The sequence below is a fragment of the Phlebotomus papatasi genome, chromosome 2, assembly GCF_024763615.1.
Source record: "Phlebotomus papatasi isolate M1 chromosome 2, Ppap_2.1, whole genome shotgun sequence".
In the NCBI taxonomy this organism is placed as follows: domain Eukaryota; kingdom Metazoa; phylum Arthropoda; class Insecta; order Diptera; family Psychodidae; genus Phlebotomus; species Phlebotomus papatasi.
This window is the reverse complement of record NC_077223.1, coordinates 94,494,530-94,514,349: the sequence shown is the minus strand read 5'-3', so window position 1 is coordinate 94,514,349 and position 19,820 is coordinate 94,494,530. Positions and strand designations below refer to the sequence as shown.

The 19,820-nt window shown below is 32.1% G+C and overlaps 2 protein-coding genes across 6 annotated transcripts in view; one reads left to right on the top strand and one right to left on the bottom strand.

Moving 5' to 3' along the window:
* The window catches only part of LOC129802484 (uncharacterized), a 37,789-nt gene that overhangs the window by 10,070 nt on the left and 7,899 nt on the right, over nucleotides 1-19,820 (bottom strand). The gene's annotated exons all lie outside the window — the stretch shown is intronic.
* Nucleotides 694-19,803, top strand: LOC129802514 (uncharacterized). 5 transcript variants are annotated; one of them, XR_008751801.1, is made up of 5 exons: nucleotides 694-1,261; nucleotides 5,539-5,685; nucleotides 14,809-14,885; nucleotides 14,964-15,332; nucleotides 18,953-19,803. XR_008751801.1 is itself a non-coding variant. In XM_055848416.1 (4 exons), the coding sequence occupies exons 1-4, from the start codon at nucleotides 1,219-1,221 to the stop codon at nucleotides 15,243-15,245; spliced, it is 549 nt and encodes a 182-aa protein (XP_055704391.1). In that variant the 5' UTR covers nucleotides 694-1,218; the 3' UTR covers nucleotides 15,246-19,803. The 5 variants fall into 5 exon arrangements, 1 of the variants encoding a protein (XP_055704391.1); XR_008751800.1 differs by having other exon boundaries at nucleotides 18,712-19,803; XR_008751799.1 differs by having other exon boundaries at nucleotides 18,693-19,803.

Here is a 19,820-nt window from a genome sequence, read left to right as displayed (position 1 = left end):
AAGGCGAAATGGGACAATTCACGCATGCATGAACTTTCAAAAACGTAAACTTTTGGAATAATAGGGAAATGTGCTGTAATATATTCAAAAAGCTGATCCTCAAGAGAATCTACCTGGACTTAGGCAAATTATATTAAAATCAGGAAGGTTTGCGAAAATTAATTCTAACCAGTAAAATGAATTTGTAGTGATTTGAAAGATTCGAAAGACAGAGATATAAAAAAACGTTAAAGAATATCTCAAATACGTCACTACAGTATTTTAAATACCAAATACTGGTAACGGTTTCTTATGTATTCTGATTTTATTTTTAAAAATCCAATAGATCCAGCCGATTTTTATGGTATTGTGAATAATGGTACATTGTCCATATTCAATGAATAGCTCACCGGGATAGGTGGATGTACGCAAAAAAGTGCATGAATAAAAACTTTTCACCGGCCGGTGGTACATGAACAATTTTGGTCAGGTGCAATTTATACAGAGCACATGCCCCCCTATGGTAAATATACTGAGAGATAGTGATATGGAGAAGAAGTAATGACTCTCCCCCACCAATAGCTTTAATACATTAATATAGCAATTGTAATACATCCAAGCACCTCCATCGCCTCAAATTACATATATATTGTGTGTAGTAAAAGAACGAGAGGTGGGTGATAAAGTGAGACGAATAGAGACACAAGCATAAGAGCTAGAGACATTTCGGTAAATTCTCATACAACAAATTAGTCAGTCGTCCAGTAACTTTAGTCAAGAGTCAGCGCTAGCAGAAGAGTATTACGTTGGATGAGGAAATAGTTGTTTGATTGTGAATTTGTGAAATGGACAAAGAAGAATGAATGTGATAAAACATTTCCCAAAAGACATTTTCCCCAAGAGACAATTCTATTTAATCACAGTGCCACTAATTTGTGGAAAAGATTAAAAAAAAAGAAGTTTTGCATAAAAAAGGACACCAAGCAAAAGGATAAAAGTTTATAGTGTTTTTTTTTGTTACAATCCTCTTTGTGCCATTTGTGTCTCCTTCCTCTTGGAAACATTTTTTCCTATGTGCCAGACTTATCCGGTTTCCACTAAAGTACCAACACTTAAAATATCCCCAAAGGAGAGGGTACCAGAATAATCCACAAAGATAATTGTGGTGGAATAAAATCATTTATCACCCTCTAGTGTGACCCCTTAATTTGAAGTCATTTGTATCCAACACACGCCACCATGTGGACTCGAAGTATGCGCTCCAGAAACGATAATATTTCAGGTAATTATTGAGCATGGTCAAAACGGTAGTTGTCACCATGTTACCTGCATGACCTTAAGGTGGACACCACCAGAAACACCATCATTCCCAGCTTTTACATTGCACACCATCAGCAACTGCCACTCTCTTTTCTTTTTGTTCATAAATTATGACAATATTTTCACCTCCAACCATCATGATAATCTTCCCAAATACACATCACAAAATGCGTATACAGCGAATGTGTAAACGAGAGATATTAGCAAGTCTATCTGGCCCCTTATTCTTCAGTTTCTTTGAAAATTTCATATGAGAAAATTTTCCCATTTGAATTATGGCAACTTTTCCTCGATTATTTTTTTTTAAAAATATTTATGAAGAATAACAAGGAATTTCCCAATTCATTACTTAAAAACGGTCATTTCAGAGGTCCGGGGTAGAAACCGTAAAGTACACAACAAGTGTATTTTTTTCATTTTAGAAAACAAGTTTGGAATAGATAGATATTTTAGAGAATCAGAATTACTTCTAAGGCAAACTTAAACATTTTTTTGTCTAAACTTATACCCTGGATAGACTTACGGCTTAAGCTGAGAGACGGCTTAGTTGAAAACTGATGGTAATGTAATCTATGTGTGACTAGCACATTACCCTTGGATAATTTTGCCCCGGTTCTCCTTGAGCGGTCTTCAGACTAGAGGTTTAGCCCAGTTCCCGAAAGTTTCAAAAATCCTAAATCGCAAGCATTCTTATTCCCTTTTGCGAGCCTAATGGATCATTTATCATTAATAATCCAATCCTAAGTTAATTTTTTCAAAAAGTCGTGATTATAAAAAAAATTAGAGCAGTTAAGTCATATGGCTAAGCCTTAGGTTTGAAGCCCGTATTACAGTCAGTCCCGGTTTTCCTTCTAGTCATAAGAATGTGCTTAAAATAATTAGTATAACACCTATAGGATACCAATCATGATTAAAGAGCTTGGCTTAATTATACCGTTGGTTGATTGATTGATCGTTTGTCATACAGTAGAGCCTCGCTATAGTCCATGTCCATATTAAGTTCCAGATTTTACGCTTGGGTCACACTATAGTCCATGTCATTTTTTTTAAAAATTATTGCGATTGTGATACTTGTCCTCGCTCTTTTCATTTTATGGATCACAATTATCACAACATATCATGTCGAGTACTGAAAAACATAATCTAACTTAAAATCAGTGTTTTGAAATCAACGGTCGCTAAATTGTGGACTATAGAACGATGGCCTAGCAGGACTCTACTGTACTTAAATTTTCTTGATTTTTGCATTTTAATTGGTTTTAAATTTATTTAATATGTTCAATATTATGTGCAGATTTAAGATCCACAAAAATCCGAAAATAGAAAATTCCACATACGAAAGAATTAACGTTGTAAACGACGATATTACAAGTTTATCACAAAATTTTCAGTATTAACAGGTTTATAAGGCCGGGAAGACTATCTCTAAAATTATAGGAAAATTAATAAAGTTTGATATTTTTAACGCAATTGGCTGTTATAATTAACTTGCATTATCTTGATTTTCTTTTAATTGAAATCACTATTTTCAATAATCTTTTATGAGAAAAATTTTATATTGGAATGTTTGCGATAAATCAATTAAAGATCTCATCGTAGATCTCGTGAGAGGTCTGCAACTTATAGGACCTTCCAGAATAAGGGATTGTAAATGAAGAACTCACGAGAAAGAACTCTCCGTGTATCATCTTTTCGTATGATTTTTTGGTGGATATCATTTTACTCTCGAATAAATTGATTCATGTATTAAACAAACCCATTCCGGAATAGAAAATTGCTTAAGAAAAGCACATTTTAGAATATTTTAAAATGAGTAACAAGCATACGGACAGATAAAACCAAGCCATGTATCATTTACGGGTACTCTAGCCATTCATTATCGATTAACACTAAACCTACCAAGACCCGGTCAAATTAACCGATTTAAAATTAACACATATTTAAACGGTACAATGTCACTATCAAACATTATGAATTTCTTAAAATATGCATGTAATATATTTTTCAGTGTTTAAGTTTTAATTTTATTCTCCCTTCCAAGACATATTTTTTTAAGTATTCTACCCTACCGTGGTTTGTCATTTAGCCGAAAAACGACCAAAAACGGTCGGTTGGTTGAAAATTTCAAGATTTTCAAAAAAAATCCAAATTTAAGCAAATCGTTTAAAAATAGGTCCTTCAAAATGGTTAGTTAAGCTTTGATCTTCGAAAATTCGATATCGAAATGTTTTTTTTTTTCGAAATAGGTGTCTAAGAATGAAATATTCACCTATATTATCCCCAAAAAATCCAAAGCATTATAAAAGATTTTATTTATAAAATAATATAATGCTTATTGCCCAACGCACATTAGCTTTTGTAAATTATGTTTTGGAAATTCCAATGTGAGTAAATGAAACCTAGGACTTAGTGATTTCGGTTAAACATAAAGGTAATTTCGAAAACATGTTTTTAAAACAAAAATTACTATGTTTAAATGTTGAAAATTATTTAACAAAAGATCTCTCAGCTTTCCTGTTTTTGTTTTTCGAGTTTTATAATTATTGTTATTATTTATTTATATTTTGTGTCCTCTGCCGTTTTAGCCTTGACGACTAACCTTGAGAGCAAAACGGTCGAAAAGCTCCTTCGCACAGACTATGTTCAAAGTATTTACATGATTTTTAGTGATTAAAATTTAAGTTTATTATCTTAATTTATAAAATTAAATTTTATATATTAGATTTGTAAATTTCACTTTACAATATGAGTCTTGGTAAATCTTAAACTTCATACATTACGTAGATATCAAAAATAAATATTTAATCAATTGTTTTCTGCAACGAACACTTTTATTTACTGTAAAATTGACTAAAAATAGGGCACAGTGGAGGCAAATTGTGTTTTTTGAATTTTTAAAAACTACACTTCTGAAAGAAGTGGCGGAGTGTTAGTTCAGTAGTTTTCTGTAAAATCAACTTATGGAGCATATTCACGGGTTTAACAGCTTTCTTACGTATTTTTTACGCTGAACTCAACGATTAACAAACGAGAAACGGATTCATAAATATCATCAAAAACTTGCCTAAAATAACAGAATAAATATAAATTGAATTTAAGTAGGATCTAAAATAGATTGGTTGTTCATTATCTATTTTAACTGATTTAAACTTGTCCAGATTTCAAAAAAAATCTAAATGTTTTTAATGTTAATCGAAATCAGAGAGATCGAGGCTTATATGGTGCGAAGCGAACACCTGAGGACGACCCTCAGACACCACTGCACTGCCTTGGCTCTTGTCATATACTAAGTGACTGGCCGAGCAATAAGCGAATGTCTCGCCTTGGGGTTCACGCACTGCACGTTTGAGACATACCGTTATTAAACTCTACACAGAAAAAAAAAATTTTTGTAAAAATGTTCGTAAATGTTTTTGAATTTCTATGGCGGAGTTACGAGTTACACACAAACAAATTCGTAAAAATTTGTATTTTTTTCACAAACATTGTTCGTAACATAATCATTTGACGAGCATTTTTTGTATTTCTACAAACATTTCTTCGTAAATGTTCGTAAAATTGTGTCATTTGTTCGTAATTTTTGTTTGCCTGACGAACATTTTACGAACATCTACGAATATTTACGAACAAATGACAAAATTTTACGAACACGTTTTGGGTGTTTACGAATATTTACGAACAAGTGTTTATAAAAATACAAAAAATGCTCATCAAATGATCATGTTACCAAAAAATTACAAACTTTTTCAAACTTGTTTGTGGGTTGATTTACGAACATTTCGTAACTCCGCCATAGGACTTCATAAACATTTACGAACATTTTTACAAAACATTTTTTTATGCGTAGCGGTAAGCCACAGCAGAGGGACTTTACGCTTATCGTGGCTTTTCGTCTAAACAACATTGATCATTTTTCTATTTAATTTTCACTTAAATACTTTATACAATTATCTTAAACCTTTTTAATATATTTACGTTTTTAAAGCCAAAACATTGAATTAATCGTTAAGAAATTTTAAAATAAGATAAGTGATTTCCTCGAGATAAAGGGGAAGGCAATAAACATAGCAGGAGGAATATTTCACATGTGAGAGCTCGTGAATATCAAAAAAGTATCTTCCGTATGAAAAGTATGAAAATTTATCTAAGATTTGAAGAACATTGGCTCAACCATACAACAGCTCATCTCTATTCTTGACTGAAATTATTGATATTTCATCATTTTTGCCATTTTTGCAGTTATGACGCTGGAAGAGTCTCGACGAACTCAAAGACCATACCGCTATGGGATGATACTGCTGTGCTTTGGTGCTCTCGCCAATTGGCTTGGTCTTGCCGAAAATTACTCAGATCCCATCAGATACTTAGGTGTAGCATGTATTATAGGTAAATATTGACGCAGACCATTTTTTTTAACACAAAATCTCTCCCCAAAGTTTAAAGAGCTCCGTACATTCAGCACTGCTCGAATATCTTGATAAATAGTTTTGCAAAAGCCATATTGTAGCGATTAAGGCTCAATTGCGATTTCTTACGCAAACATCGCAAAATTTATTTGTGGACTTATAAGATTAATAATTTAAAGTGATTTACTACTAAATAGTACAAATGTTGGGGTTTGCCAGATCTTCCTTATCATCCACCAAGTTAAAAAGTACTTGAAAATTATATCTTTAACACCTTTAATATAGTTCAGTTAGCCATTGATAAGTAAATAAAATTGTCAGCTGTTTACAAATTAGCGAATGATTTTGCATAACGTGTTTACTAAACACTTGGCAATGAAAAATATTTCTCTTACACCTCACGTGACCATTTTATGAACAAAATAATATCTATACAACTATAAATTTCTATTAACAACTCGTTAACGGTCACAAAACTTACTATTTGCGCGGTGAAATGAAAACACCAACAATTTATCAGCAATGACAAAGATATACATACCTACATATTAAAATAAATATTTAATCAATTGTTTTCTGCAACAAACAGAACTATTTACAGTAAAACTGACAGAGAAATAGGGAGGAGTGACGGTGGTGGGTTCGTAATTTTTTAAGCTATTTTCCTGCAAAATCAATTTATATGGAGCATGGTATTAAATTTGCGACTTTGACCGCTTTGACCATTGCGGAATTTTTTTTCTCGCTGCATTCAACGATTATCAGTTTACAACTGAGTTAGACTGATTCATAAATTAGATCAAAAACTTGTCCAAAGTAAAAGAAATATAATTGAATTTAGGATCTAAAATAGATAAATTGTTCATTACAGATTTTAACTGGTTCAAGCTTGTTTAGAATTCAGAGATTTTTTTTTTTATAAATAACAAATTACGATGAAGTTTGTTGAGAAATTCACTTATTTAGAAAATATGAGAGCATAGAAGTTACAGTAGTTCAAATTTATACTGTCGATAAGCATTCTCATCAAATAATATAATTGATTTGACTTAGCTGAAATACTAAGCCAAAATAAAGCTAAAATTCTTAGCTCGCAGGCAGAACCGTTTTCTCCCTAATAAAAACTGATATGTTATTTAATGTTTCTCAAGGATTTCAGACTAAGGGCAGAATCACATTGATAGGGGAGGGTGGGGCAGTTTCACCCCTAAATTGCAAAATGGCTTTTGAGGCCATTTTGCAAAAAGATGATAAACAGAAGTAAAACTTTGTATATTCTTTGAATTACAGTTGGGTTTAAGGTTAATAAAAATAATAACAATAATCTTTTAATTTCATTGGTCTATTGTGAAGAAAATGATTTCATTTGAATGGCAGAATGTGTGAAAGTCCCCCATTGCGGGGCAATTTCAAGAAAAATATGAGACAATTTTTGAGAAAGATAAAACTTGTTTATAGGAAACTTGCGATACCAGGGCCCGTATCCTCCACTTTGTGAGAGAAGATTCTCCGCGAGCTTCTCTCCTTGACGTTTTCTCCTATTTTTCCCATCTGACTGCTCTCCGTATTCACGAATATCGGAGAGAAGCAGGTGAGATTTTCGTGTGGAACTTTTTGTGGAACTCGTTTTTTGACAATCCGCGGGCTGTTTTTGGTCGCAAAAAACACTGAATACTGAAGTAATTATAAATTAAATGAATGAATAAACAATTAAATAACATTGTTATAAGCTTTGATTTATTCATCGCGACTCCTCTTAATATTTAAATGACTGCACAGGAATTTTTGCCAAATTTCTCTTTTTAATATTTTACTACAATAAAAAAAACTTTTAAAAAAAACCTTTGCATTTGTACTAATTCAATTATAAATACCTATTTACACGTATACAGATTTTCTCATTTTCTTATGGTTTTGTATAAATTTTCTGAAAATTGTCAATTAACGCTAAAGTGAATTTTCAGAGATTTTTGTAACAAAAAGCCAATTTCCCTTTAATTTTTCTTTTTTTTAAGTAATTTGACAAGGATTATCTTCAATATTTTCTCATTTTTTGTTTTTTTTTTTGTGATTTTTCGAACCAATTTTCGAGCGACAAGGCATATTAAATCTTAAGGTTACGAGTTTTCGCCAAGGAAAGTTTTCTTAGTCGCTAATTAGGTATTGTTTTCGGATTTGACGAGTATTTTTGAAACATTTTTGCAATACTTGAGAACCTCGACAAATATTAATGATAGTTTCGCAATGTTTGATAACCATTTCGAACTTCCGTTATTTTAATGACAGTTTGAGTATTTTTTATTTTTCGATTATTACAGAATTAGTTATAGAATTTTATACCCTTTCAGAATTCGGTTTTATCTCTAACAACTCTAACACATATAAGAACTATAGTCAATTTGAGAAAAATAGAAAGATCGTTGAAAATTTTAAATTTATAAGATACTGATATACATAAAATCACTCAAGAGTAAAATTCAAAATTGATATGTTTTTCGCGGAAAATTCTTGATATTTTCCGTTTTATTTTCTATTTCACATGGAGTATTTGAAGGAATTTTCTCGAGTAAAAACTTAATTAACCTAAAGAAAAGCGTTTCAAGTATTGTAATTACTTTTTGAATAGGTAAGTTACAATTTTTCTAAGATTGTATGTCGAATAAACAAGGATAATATAGATGCAAATTTCAAGAATCTCACTTAATATATTTTTTCCTAATTTAAGGAGGAACACGTACATATAAAAAATAAAAAAATATTTGTTTAAAATATTTGTTTTGTTGGCTCTTGAGATCTAACAATTTCAACTTAATAAAAAAGAACTTTTTCCTGATAAACTCCCTATAGATTATGCGATCTTTCATCTCCGATTTTAGTTAAAATAAAAATTAAGAGTTTTAAAGAGTTCACGGCCAAGTAAACTGCTAAAATTCTGTTCAATTTCGTATTTATTAAGAATATAAATAGGTTATTCAAAGATCTAATCATTAAATGGCCACAACCGTTTTCTTATTCACGAGAGCTGAAACAAAATAAAACTAAAATAATAAACAATTTGGAAAATGATTGGTATCAAACTCAAAAAAAAATTAGACAAATAATAACAGAAAATGAAAAAAAGTTCGAAATGCCTGCCCAGTTTATTAAGAAAAAAACTTAATTGAAATTTATTATAAATATACGGAAATTGTATTTATTAAGTGAAATAATTATTTAAAAACCATTTAAAACTTTAAAAAACGCGATATTTTAATTTATTTGCTTATTTTCTATGTAAACTAATCAAACTCTCACCGAGAATACCACTCGAGAATTCTCTCCGGTTTTTCATGAGAAAATTTCCAATCAAAAATTTCGTGGATACCGAATAGGAGAGTTCCACACGGAGAGTTGACTTTTCCCACAAAATCAAACTCTCACATCTGGAGGATACGGCCCCAGAAGAGCAATTGTGATCGCCGTCACGTTCTTTATCACAGTATGATAAAAATGACGCTCAGTTTCGCTCTAATGATGTCCGAATATCACCGATTCTCCACGATGTGAATTCAATTTTTATTTGCTAGTAGGGGCGTTAAAAGACATCCTTTTATGCAATTTAGCTGTTTTGCGATTTCATTCTATTTCCTTTCCTCAAGTTAGTAATAATTCCAACAATTTTCGTAACAAAAAGTTTATTTTTAGCACAAAATTGAATTTTTAACTATTATCGTTAGAATATTTAACCTTTTAGTTGAATATACAACAATTATTCTTTTATTTTTGGGAATTCAAATAGAAAATTTTAACGAGTTTTTTTAAATAATCGTTGTAAAGAGTCTATTTTCGGTTCTATAAATTTTCTGCAATGAAAAATCGCTTGCTTTATTACTACCATAATCACTCCCATTACATAAGATATCTTTCACAGTATACGTAAAATAATTAAAATAATCAACATTATTTCATTTTTTATTGAAAAAGTTCTTTTTTCAATAGTAAAATCATTTATCTATCGTGACGCGAGGATATGCTAGTATATCATACTGATAAAATGACTGAGCGACTCAAGGCTGCCAACTTCGTTTTTTGTCGCTTAGCGCCAAAACCGAAGATTGACATTTTCAATATGGCGGGAAGTTTTCTATGATAAAAAGTACTGCTAAATCGTACGATAAAGCGCGTGACGGCGATCACAATTGCTCAGAATTGATTAAAATTACCATTTTGAAGTCTTCTAAGACTCTAAAATATAAAAATATAATCGAACAAGAACTTTATAACAGAATTTTTATACTAATTATTCATACAGAGAAAATAAAATATCGCTAAAGATTTGCAAGCCTATTTCTCATTAATTGAGCAATTTTCTTTAGATTTTTATACGAAAGAAATGTCTTTTATAGTGCTAAGCTAATTCTGCACATTGCTGGATCATTATATCGCCTTAGAACATGTTCTTTTTAGTATAACAGCTTTATAATAGTATTTTAAAGTCCTGAATTTTTATAATACTAAAAAGAAATTTACAATATCTTGCTGAAAACATTCTAAACAGAAATTATAACAATTAAATTCATCATTTTTAAGCACTTAAAAAACACTGTAAGATTAATTTTTTTATTATTTTTTATGAACTTTTGGGAAATACTACTTCTCATAATTTCGAACTTTACGGACAAAAACAGCTACAAAACGTTTTCAATGATCATTTTAAGTTAATTTTGATTGAAAAAGTAATTTGTTAGACACTGGAAACTTCTGCGTGTGCTTGCATGAAACTGCCCATCACGCACTTTCAGAACTCAAATCAAAATTGTCAGAACCGTCTTAGAATTCATTCAACGCTAAATGCCGTATAATAATCATAAAACCACTGTTAATTTAATGCAATTATGTTACTTCGATAGATAAGTGCAATAGTTCAGAAATTGTTGAAAATAAAACATTACAAAAAGTTTCATTTTGATGCAGTTTTATAAAATCAATTACAGAATTCAAACAAGAAGCGTCACGAAATTAATTATTTTTATGAACATGAGTCTCAGTTATCTCTTCAATAACATAAAGGTTTTATCCCATTTCTTTCAAATGGATAAGAAGAATATGCAAAAATTGAAACTGCCCCACCCTCCCCTAGTAAAATGCTCAACGTCACCGTCAAAGCCCTCACCGTATTTCGTTAATTTACGTATTTTCATTATAATTCTTACGCAAATTCTCAATTACCGTTTTACATTATCTCATACTCGGTGACACTAGGTGAAAATAATATAAGAAAACTGAAGAAATAAAACGAAAATGCGACAAACGGTGAGCAAAAAAACTGTACGAAAAACTGTAGTAAAAAAATCCTATAGTTTTTTTGCTTACCGTGTGTCGCATTTTAGTTTTCTTTATTCAATTTTCTTATACTATTTTCACCTCATGCCATAGAGTATGAGATAAGACAATATGGTAATTATGAGAATTTGCGTAAGAATTGCAATGAAAATGCGTAAATCAACGAAATACGGTGAGGACTTTGACGGTGACGGTGAGCATTTTACTGTCAATGCGATTCTGCCCTAAGTCGATGGCTTATCTCTACGATAAGCTAACTATTATTAAAACATCAATAACAATTTTAATTTTACTGCGCCAGATGGATCCGATTGTTTTCAGGATTATCTTTCTATATCTATATCTATAAAACTTCTATATCTATATATTCTATATCTGTAAAACATGTGAAGTGCTTTACCAATAAAACTATTTTAGGTGTATTTGAAATTCTTACGTTCAATTATACCTTTGCCTAACCATATCTTCTATATACCCAAGATGAAAGTTAGTAGATCTTAGATCTAGCAGAATTTAAAAATTCAGTGCAACTGCATGTAGGGTAAAGTGACATAATTTGGAATTAGTGTTACAAGTTGAACAATTCGCCGGTACAAGTTGGACATGGCTTTTTTCTTGATAAATACAGTACAAAATTTGTTTTTAAGCACAAGGAACCAAATTATAAAACTAAAACATTAAAAATATACAAATAAAAATGAAGTACTAAATTTATCAAGACAAAAAACCCTGTCCAAATTGTACCAGTGCAGTGTCCAACTTGTACCACTTTAGCCTAGTTCTGAAATTAGAGAGTTTCGAGAATTTGAATAAATCTAAGGTCGGAAAAACGTTTAACCCAGAACCATTAGATCTCATGGGACCCAAAAACAAAAATATTTTTTTATAACTATAGGAATACAAAGTTAATTTGCCCTTGAATTATTCAGAAAATCATACATAACGCTCTATCCATGTTTTCTTAATATTAATATTAATTTTATATGTGATACCGCCATAAGTATCATATGTTTTAAGTCCTGTTTCTTCAAGCGTGTGAAAAATATTTTAATTACGTTTTTCCTAAAAATAAACACGTTACTTAAAGACCAATGTTTCAACCATTTTGATACTTGAAAATTTAATCCGAAATTATTACATTTTTCATGCTATTAATACCTAAAGCGGTCATCAATATAGTGGTTTAAGCGGTCTTCAGACTAGTGGTTCAGCCCAGTTTTCGAAGGTCTCAAAATAATAAATGACAATCAATTTTGTAATTTTTATAGAATATAATAGGTCATTTGTCCTTAATGTCCAACGCACAATAAGTTTTCTTTAGTAAACATGTTTTGACATTTCGATGAGAGTGAGTGAGATTTAGATCTAGTCATCACGCTCATTCTCATGGGAAATTTGAAAACATGTTTACAAACAAAAGTTATTGTGCGCTGGTCATAATAATCCAATTCTAAGTTAACTTTTTTCAAAAAAAAACTTGATAATAAATTAAAGTAGTTAAAACATGTAACTAAGTCTTAGGTCTGAAGCCCGTATTACGTTGGTTCTAAGAGGGCTTGAAAATATTAATTACAGGCAATTGTAGTAGATATTTTTTATTTTTAAATCTGTTGTCCGTCACGATCCTTGTTACGCATTATACAATCCAAAATCAAAATTCTCCAAAAGAACTTCCCCAAATTCCCTTTTAAGAATTTTAATACTTACGGCTTACACCGGGAGACAGGTTGGGAAAAATTGATGAAAATGCAGTTTAATAATTATTTTGTTTACAATTACGCTAAGCGTTCTTCCGGTATATCCTTAAGCCTGTACTGGCCATTAGATCTGAATCTTTTGAGTTAATTTTAATAACAAAACTAATTTAATATACATAGCAAAGATAGTAATGATTGCACTATTGTATTTTCTTTGGTGTTAAAATATCGAGTTGTACAATGAAATTTCGCTTAGAAATCTTAGGATTTTTGCTAGGTAAGGTTATTTAGTGGATGCATTTAAACCCAATCCTACTTTTCTAGGGGAATCTTTTATTATTTTTAATCTCTTTTACTGCTCGAACTCCGCGGAGAGAGCAGTAATCCCTCGCTTTTTCGCCCCCTCCCCTCTACAATTACCACATTCCACACCACGGATACCACTTTTCTCAACAAATCTTCGCATTTCAGACGATTTCTGAGAAATGTCGTCACGCTGTTTGTCCGTCTCTCTATCCAGCTGTCACTAGCTCTAGAGGACAAACTGTTAGAGATAGCGACTTGGGACCTAAGGCCCCCCCCTAAGTCGACCCAAGGATCGTTCTCCACCGAAACTATGTTTTTTGGGATTGCTGGAAAACGCGTCGTGAGATTGTTGTCATTTTTGGATATGCTTTAGAAATTATCCAGGCGGACAAGTGACCATGTGTGAAAATACGGTTGAATCATTCCTAATAACGGTTTTTCAAAGACAAAGGTTAAAAAAGGATCTAGAGAGCGAATATGATAGGCGAAAGGGCTCATGTTTGGGCTCGTTGAGGAGGTCTTGGAATTTCTAACAAAACTGAACCGGTTTTAATCGGTTTTGAACCGATAATGAACTGGTTCATAATCGATAACTAATTTTTATTCGAAATTCAATTATATTTGTCATAAGTTTTTTTGGGAAATGTTTTGAGTGATTTATCCATTCGTGCAAATCGATTGTGTGCTGGTAATGAATCGGTTATGAACCGATAAGTATATTTTGTCCGAAACTCAATTTTATTACTCTTAAAATTATTTTGTACAGCATCTATGTCATGAGTTCGAGTACTTCGCAAAGCATGGGATGTTTTGCCATCCATTTTTCTTAATATCGGTTTTGCAATAAAAACAGCTAAGAGTTGCATTTCTTTTGTATTATGCATGATGCATGTAGTACAATTGAGTATTTTTTAATTTGTCAATAGTAAGTAATGAAAGACTTGCAATTATTCTTATTAATATTCGTTTTATTTATTGTTCAAAGCATAAATAAGTTGACAGAAATTATTTTCTGCCATAACAAAATTTTAACATCCTAAAAGAGTTTTACAAAAGAATTCTGTTGTCATTTTTTTACAACTCTTTGTAAAAGAATTCTGTGCTTTTTACAACATTCCGTTTTTTAAACATTCGTATTGTCTTTTGGAAAACAATACAACATTTAAACACCATAAATATTTTCTTAAGCTATAACCTTAAGAAATCACTTATACTTCTTCTTATATAGAATTTTAAGAAGGTATTCATCGTAAACATGTTAAATTCTCGAGTTAATCATAATAAAATGAAAGATATTGTATAAAGACTTTTCTTTCCCCTTAGAGTTGTACGTAGAAAAGAGCTTTTTTGCATTGCAATAAATGGAAATCTAGAGTAAGATTTGCTTTATCAATGAAAATCAATAAAATACGACTAAAGAGTTGTACATTCGGTGGAATAAATCAATGAACACTGTTTTATAAAGCACTGAAAATCACTTGTGGTTGATCATAAAAAAATCCAGGGATGGACAAAGTGGATTAAACGATATAAAAGGCAGCCAAATCGTAAAAAGTTAGAAAGGCGGAAGAACTTTATTGCTACAAGTGGTGTATCAATTTTATCGCGATAGATGCTATTGTTAAAACTGTCTGAGCCGGAAGGGCGAGATGTGATGGAAATTCCAAAAATTATCTGATATCTGTGCTGATCAGTTATGAGCTCCACTATCTCTTTGGGGAGGACAGTGCAAAAGCTACAGGAAGTATAATTGAATTGTTGTCTTGTTGTTTGAACAGCTGGAGCTCTACTGATATGTACAGCAATGTGCTGCTGGCTCCATACACCACCACGCACTGGATCATCAGCCGATGACGTGAGAATCTACCGTGAACTGGATTTAACTCCATCACGACCAACTCACAGGAGTTATGTGTTTTTTTCCCTCTTGCAGCACTCACCAGATCCCTCAGTGCACGTCATTGGGGGCGTCTCGGATGAGAATCGCCGTGAAAAGCCACCAGACTATGACACAGTGGCCATTGCGCCACCAAGCTACGATGATGCCATTAAGCTGACACCAGCAGCCTTCCTCCATCCACCCCAAAACACAACAGCCCAGGAATCATCATCAGGGCCCACGACTGACGCCACTTCAAGTCCCCCAGTCGCCTCTACATCCACAAGTCCCGATGTAGCAATCTCTATGCCTTCAGCAGACTCAATCACGCGGTGATTAACGCCCCTCGATGGCAGGGACACAGGGAAGAAGGAGTGACACCAAATGATCGACAACGGTGGTCAGAATTCAGCGCTCACGGAGGTGACACGCAAGTCAACCCACCCAAAACCCCCTCCTCCCTCCTGCTCTATCATAAATCTGTAGGCAAAATCCGTCCCTCTACACTGAGAAAAATTTCATATCTACTTTCTACATGTCCTTGGATTTTTTCTAGGACAAAATCTAAGTGAAAATAGTAGAAATTACTAATTTCCATATTCATCTTGTTTTTAATCACCGAACAGAAATTTTACTACTACTACTGAATACTTATTACAATGAAAACAATAAAATTTACCAATCTGATGTTAAGGTTTTACATGAAAAAAATGTAAAATTGAAAGACTGACGCCTTAAGCCGAGATACGGCTTAGCGTAATTAAAATTGTGATTAGATAACATTTCCATAAGTGTCTGACTAATCTGTTTTTTTGGTTTAGGCCGAGAAACGGATTAGTTATTAGGAAACTAAAAGGCATTTAATCAAATCGTTAGTTTGATTATAATTACATTAACCCATTCCTTACCATGGTATTATACATCATACGCAAATTGAGTGATTTTTGATGATTTATTTCTGGGCAATTTTTATCCGAATTGCTGTCGGGAATGGATTTTTAGTAACGTTAGTTCTTCAATTACTTGAGAAAAACAGTCCGACAGAGATGAAAAGATATTTTGTTATTATTTTCTTGCTTCGCGGAAGGTCATGCAAATTTTTTGCTCAAAATGGCGGACGGAAAATACGACATCTCGTCGAATTTGTTAAAATTGGCCTCTTTCCTCTTTCCTGATTTGAATTCTAGTTCCCAATTGGTGTTCTTGGATAGTCACTCTATCTAAAGCAATAGAGTTTGTACTGAATTAATGCACAGAATTTAAATTCAGTGACCGTTAAGACGTGTGTTTGACAGAGGCTCCCCGCGCCCCCATATTAGATAAATTTTTTTTCCTTTCAAAAAATTCATCTATTAATCTGTAGGAAACTTATCCCAAAATATGAACATTCTATCTCAAGTATTTCTGGTGCATTGACTGAACGAGTTAAACCGTCTCTCGACTTAAGTCGTTCGTAAGTGTGTCCAGCATCTAAAGTTACTATAGTGAATTTGATCTTACGACAAATATTTATATAACGTCGTCGTTCAGATCAGCAACTGTCGTAAGTTTATCATCTCCCATTTTCAGCAATTCCCGTAAGAATATGAAAATTATGAAGACTAAACAAGAATTGCTGATTTAGATGGCGAGTAAGCTACGACCATTTTCTGGTGCAAATGATGACAAAAGTCTGTTAAAGCTGGTGCGTAACTTAAAGGCTAAAACACTAAAATAGATTATGAAATGTTCCCAGTTCAATTGTGGGTGAACGCAAGATTTTTTTCTGTCTTTACAGGGAGTTCCGGCTTGAGTGAAAATGCATTGAAAGAATTTGATATGAATTGCCTCCCATTGGGAGCTCATTTATAATTTTTTTTGAAATGCTCCTAAATGTATGCAAATATTTTCACGTGGTAAATTTGAAATACATTTCTTATGTATCGTTGGCACTGAAAATAAGCTGAAAAATTGGCGCTGAAATTGTATTGCATATATCACGGCGTTTCCGTAATATTTTCCAAAAATCTCTCCTGTGGGTATGCAATTTTTCTGTGTCACTGGAGTGAATTCGCGGGCTTTTTCCAGTCCCGGGAATTTCTTTGAAAGCGGAACTCCCTGTACTTTGAAAAAGATTAGGGATTGATTACTCGCTCTGACTGACGCTTTTCTCTGAGATCAATCAATTGAGTTCGGTTGATAAAAAACACTAATGATTTCTATATGTACAGTAGACTCTCGCTCAATCGGGCTAAAAATGTTGTAGACAATTTTCATGTTTGATTTCAAAGCAAATTTGTTGAAATTTGCTGTAGTTCCTCTTGTTTTGTCGTGATTCTTTATATTTGAGCGCTTTTTGTGGAATTTACAATGATTTTGATGCCTAAATCTCTCAATAATTTGGACGAAATTTTCCCCCTATGTCCGATTGAGAGAGAATCTACTGTATTCTGTCTTCCTGGTAGTTTACAAGCGCCAGCTTTTAACAATTAAATCAGATAGCACTCTTGGAAAAAAATAGGATACCCTAATCTGAGATGTGATTAAGGGAACCAATAAAAAACAGTTAATATAGGCGCCCATATATTTTATTTTGTTTTGATAACTATTTGAAAAGTATGCACTATATTGGTGCAGTACACTGAGAAAAAAAAGAGGGTACGATTAACTTTTTTCCTCATAATTTTAACACTTTTTAGGCGTAAAAATATATTAACATTTTTTAATGTTAATTTTACACCTTTTTAAGGGTAAAATTAACATGAAAAAGAGTAACTTTAACCCCTAATACACCTAAAAAGCATAATATTTACACCGATTTCGGATCAATACTGCAGGGTAAAATTAACATTTCCGGAATGTTATTTTAACTATTTCGGATTTCTCTCAGTGTATCTATTATCCTTTTGGTTATCACAACCATTGTTAATTGTTTTCACAACCAGAATTAATGGTTTTTGCAACCAAAATTTATAGTTCTGGGAACTCAAAATTCTGAGAACCCTTGAGAACAATAAAAAATGTTGGCAGAATTTTGAATAACCAAATAAATGGAATCGAATCTATAACCTCCGTATTACAATGCCAATGAACTGTCCATTTAGTTACCATTTAGCTATTTAAATCTAAATCAGATTGGTAAAAATTACTAACTAGATATTAAATTCTAATATTTAGATAGTAAAATAGTCGCTCATTTTATAGTTGATAAAATCCATAGGGGGAAGTGGAGCACTTTTGAATTGAGGTAGCTTAAAATTAGAGTTTTTTCTTATTTAAACCAACTGTGTAAATAATTTACATTATGATAAAGCTAAAGTTAATTTAAAAACAGGAGAAAAAAATCCAATTTCAGAGGTGCCCCAATTCAATGGTACCCCCAGAGGCATGACGTTTCCTATGATTCCCATATGTTTCTAGCGTGCCGAAAAAACTTTTGAGTTTATTAGGAGTTTTCTGTCCTTGTAGAATGAATTAGCAAATAATACAAATACAAAATAAAAGCCAATTTAATATAGAATGGGCAACCGAAAACCCCAAATTGGCAACCTATGTAGTTTTGGAGATATGTCGTGAAATGTGTACGAAAACAGGAAAAAATTTACACTAAAACTGGTCGCACTTTTCAGAGCTAATGTCACCCCCCTGGGTACCCAACTTCCCCCTATCTACCATATATTCTTTGAGTAAATTTTACTATTTCAAAGTATTCATTTTAAATACAAATTTTAATACCATATCAATTCGTTGATTAGTTAAATTTTCAATGGGAATTGGTAATTTCAACTATATTATTTTTCTCAGTGTATTCCTATTTGTAAAGTACACCCAAAACACTCTCGAGACACCGAAAATGCGAGGAAAAACACCGTGTTGTACATACAAGTACATGATTAGATCCACGGACTCGATACGAGGGTGGCAACATGGTGTATGTGACTTTACTGGACTTTTTACGTTGTTCCACGTCGTGGATTGGGAATTAAAAGTGCGCTTTAATAGCCATATAAATATAATTTTACTACTTAATTGTCTCAGCGATGCTGATCCCTTCCTATTTATAGACCAAAAATAAAGAGCGCGCGTGTAACGAGAAACAGAACTGTACAAGAGTACTTAACTTTTTGTCATTGTACCATCAATATATCCCACGCTAATCAGTTGGCTCAAGTGAAGGTATATCGTGGAGAGAAAGAAAAACATGGGGGCTCAAAGACAAGTGAAAAAAAAGAGAGGTGACAGTGATAAAAATCTCGGTGAGTTATTGCTAAAAGAATGAGCCTCAATGCAAATGTACAAATTACTGCCTCTGGCGCTTAATCAACAAGTTGTCGCGAGAATTTGCTGAAATTTCTGTGCACAACTCTGAAGAGATGTTCACATTGAGCTGTGATTCTTCTTTGAGATTTTCTGAGTTCTTGCAATAAAGCCAAAATAATTATAAAAAGAAAATGTTTCTATTTAGAAATAAATCATTAACTGTTGCAATCGATAAGAAACACGAGACATCGATTTAAGCTAAAGGTCATAAGAAAACATCTAATGACTTATAGTGAAAGAAGTCGTTAACTCTTGGCATTTAACTATAAGTTTTTATTATGAAAATATAAAAAGATATTTGTAATGATGCCTAATGGCTCTATTTTATAATTAAAATTATTGTATATTATACATTAAATTTAATTTATTAAGGATCGAAATAGAGCATTTAATTTTTGCTGATCCTGAAAAACTTATCGACTGTATCGTAAAAATTATGTATTTTTGCGTGTGAAAATGTAAAGCTGTACTTCAAGATATTTTAGAATTTATTGTTTTAAATAAAAAATATATATATTTTGTCTAAGAAATTTTAGATTTGTTTGAAAATCTTTGCGAAAATTTCAAACTCTAGAATAAAGAAATTTTACCTCAATTTAATCGATTTTTTTT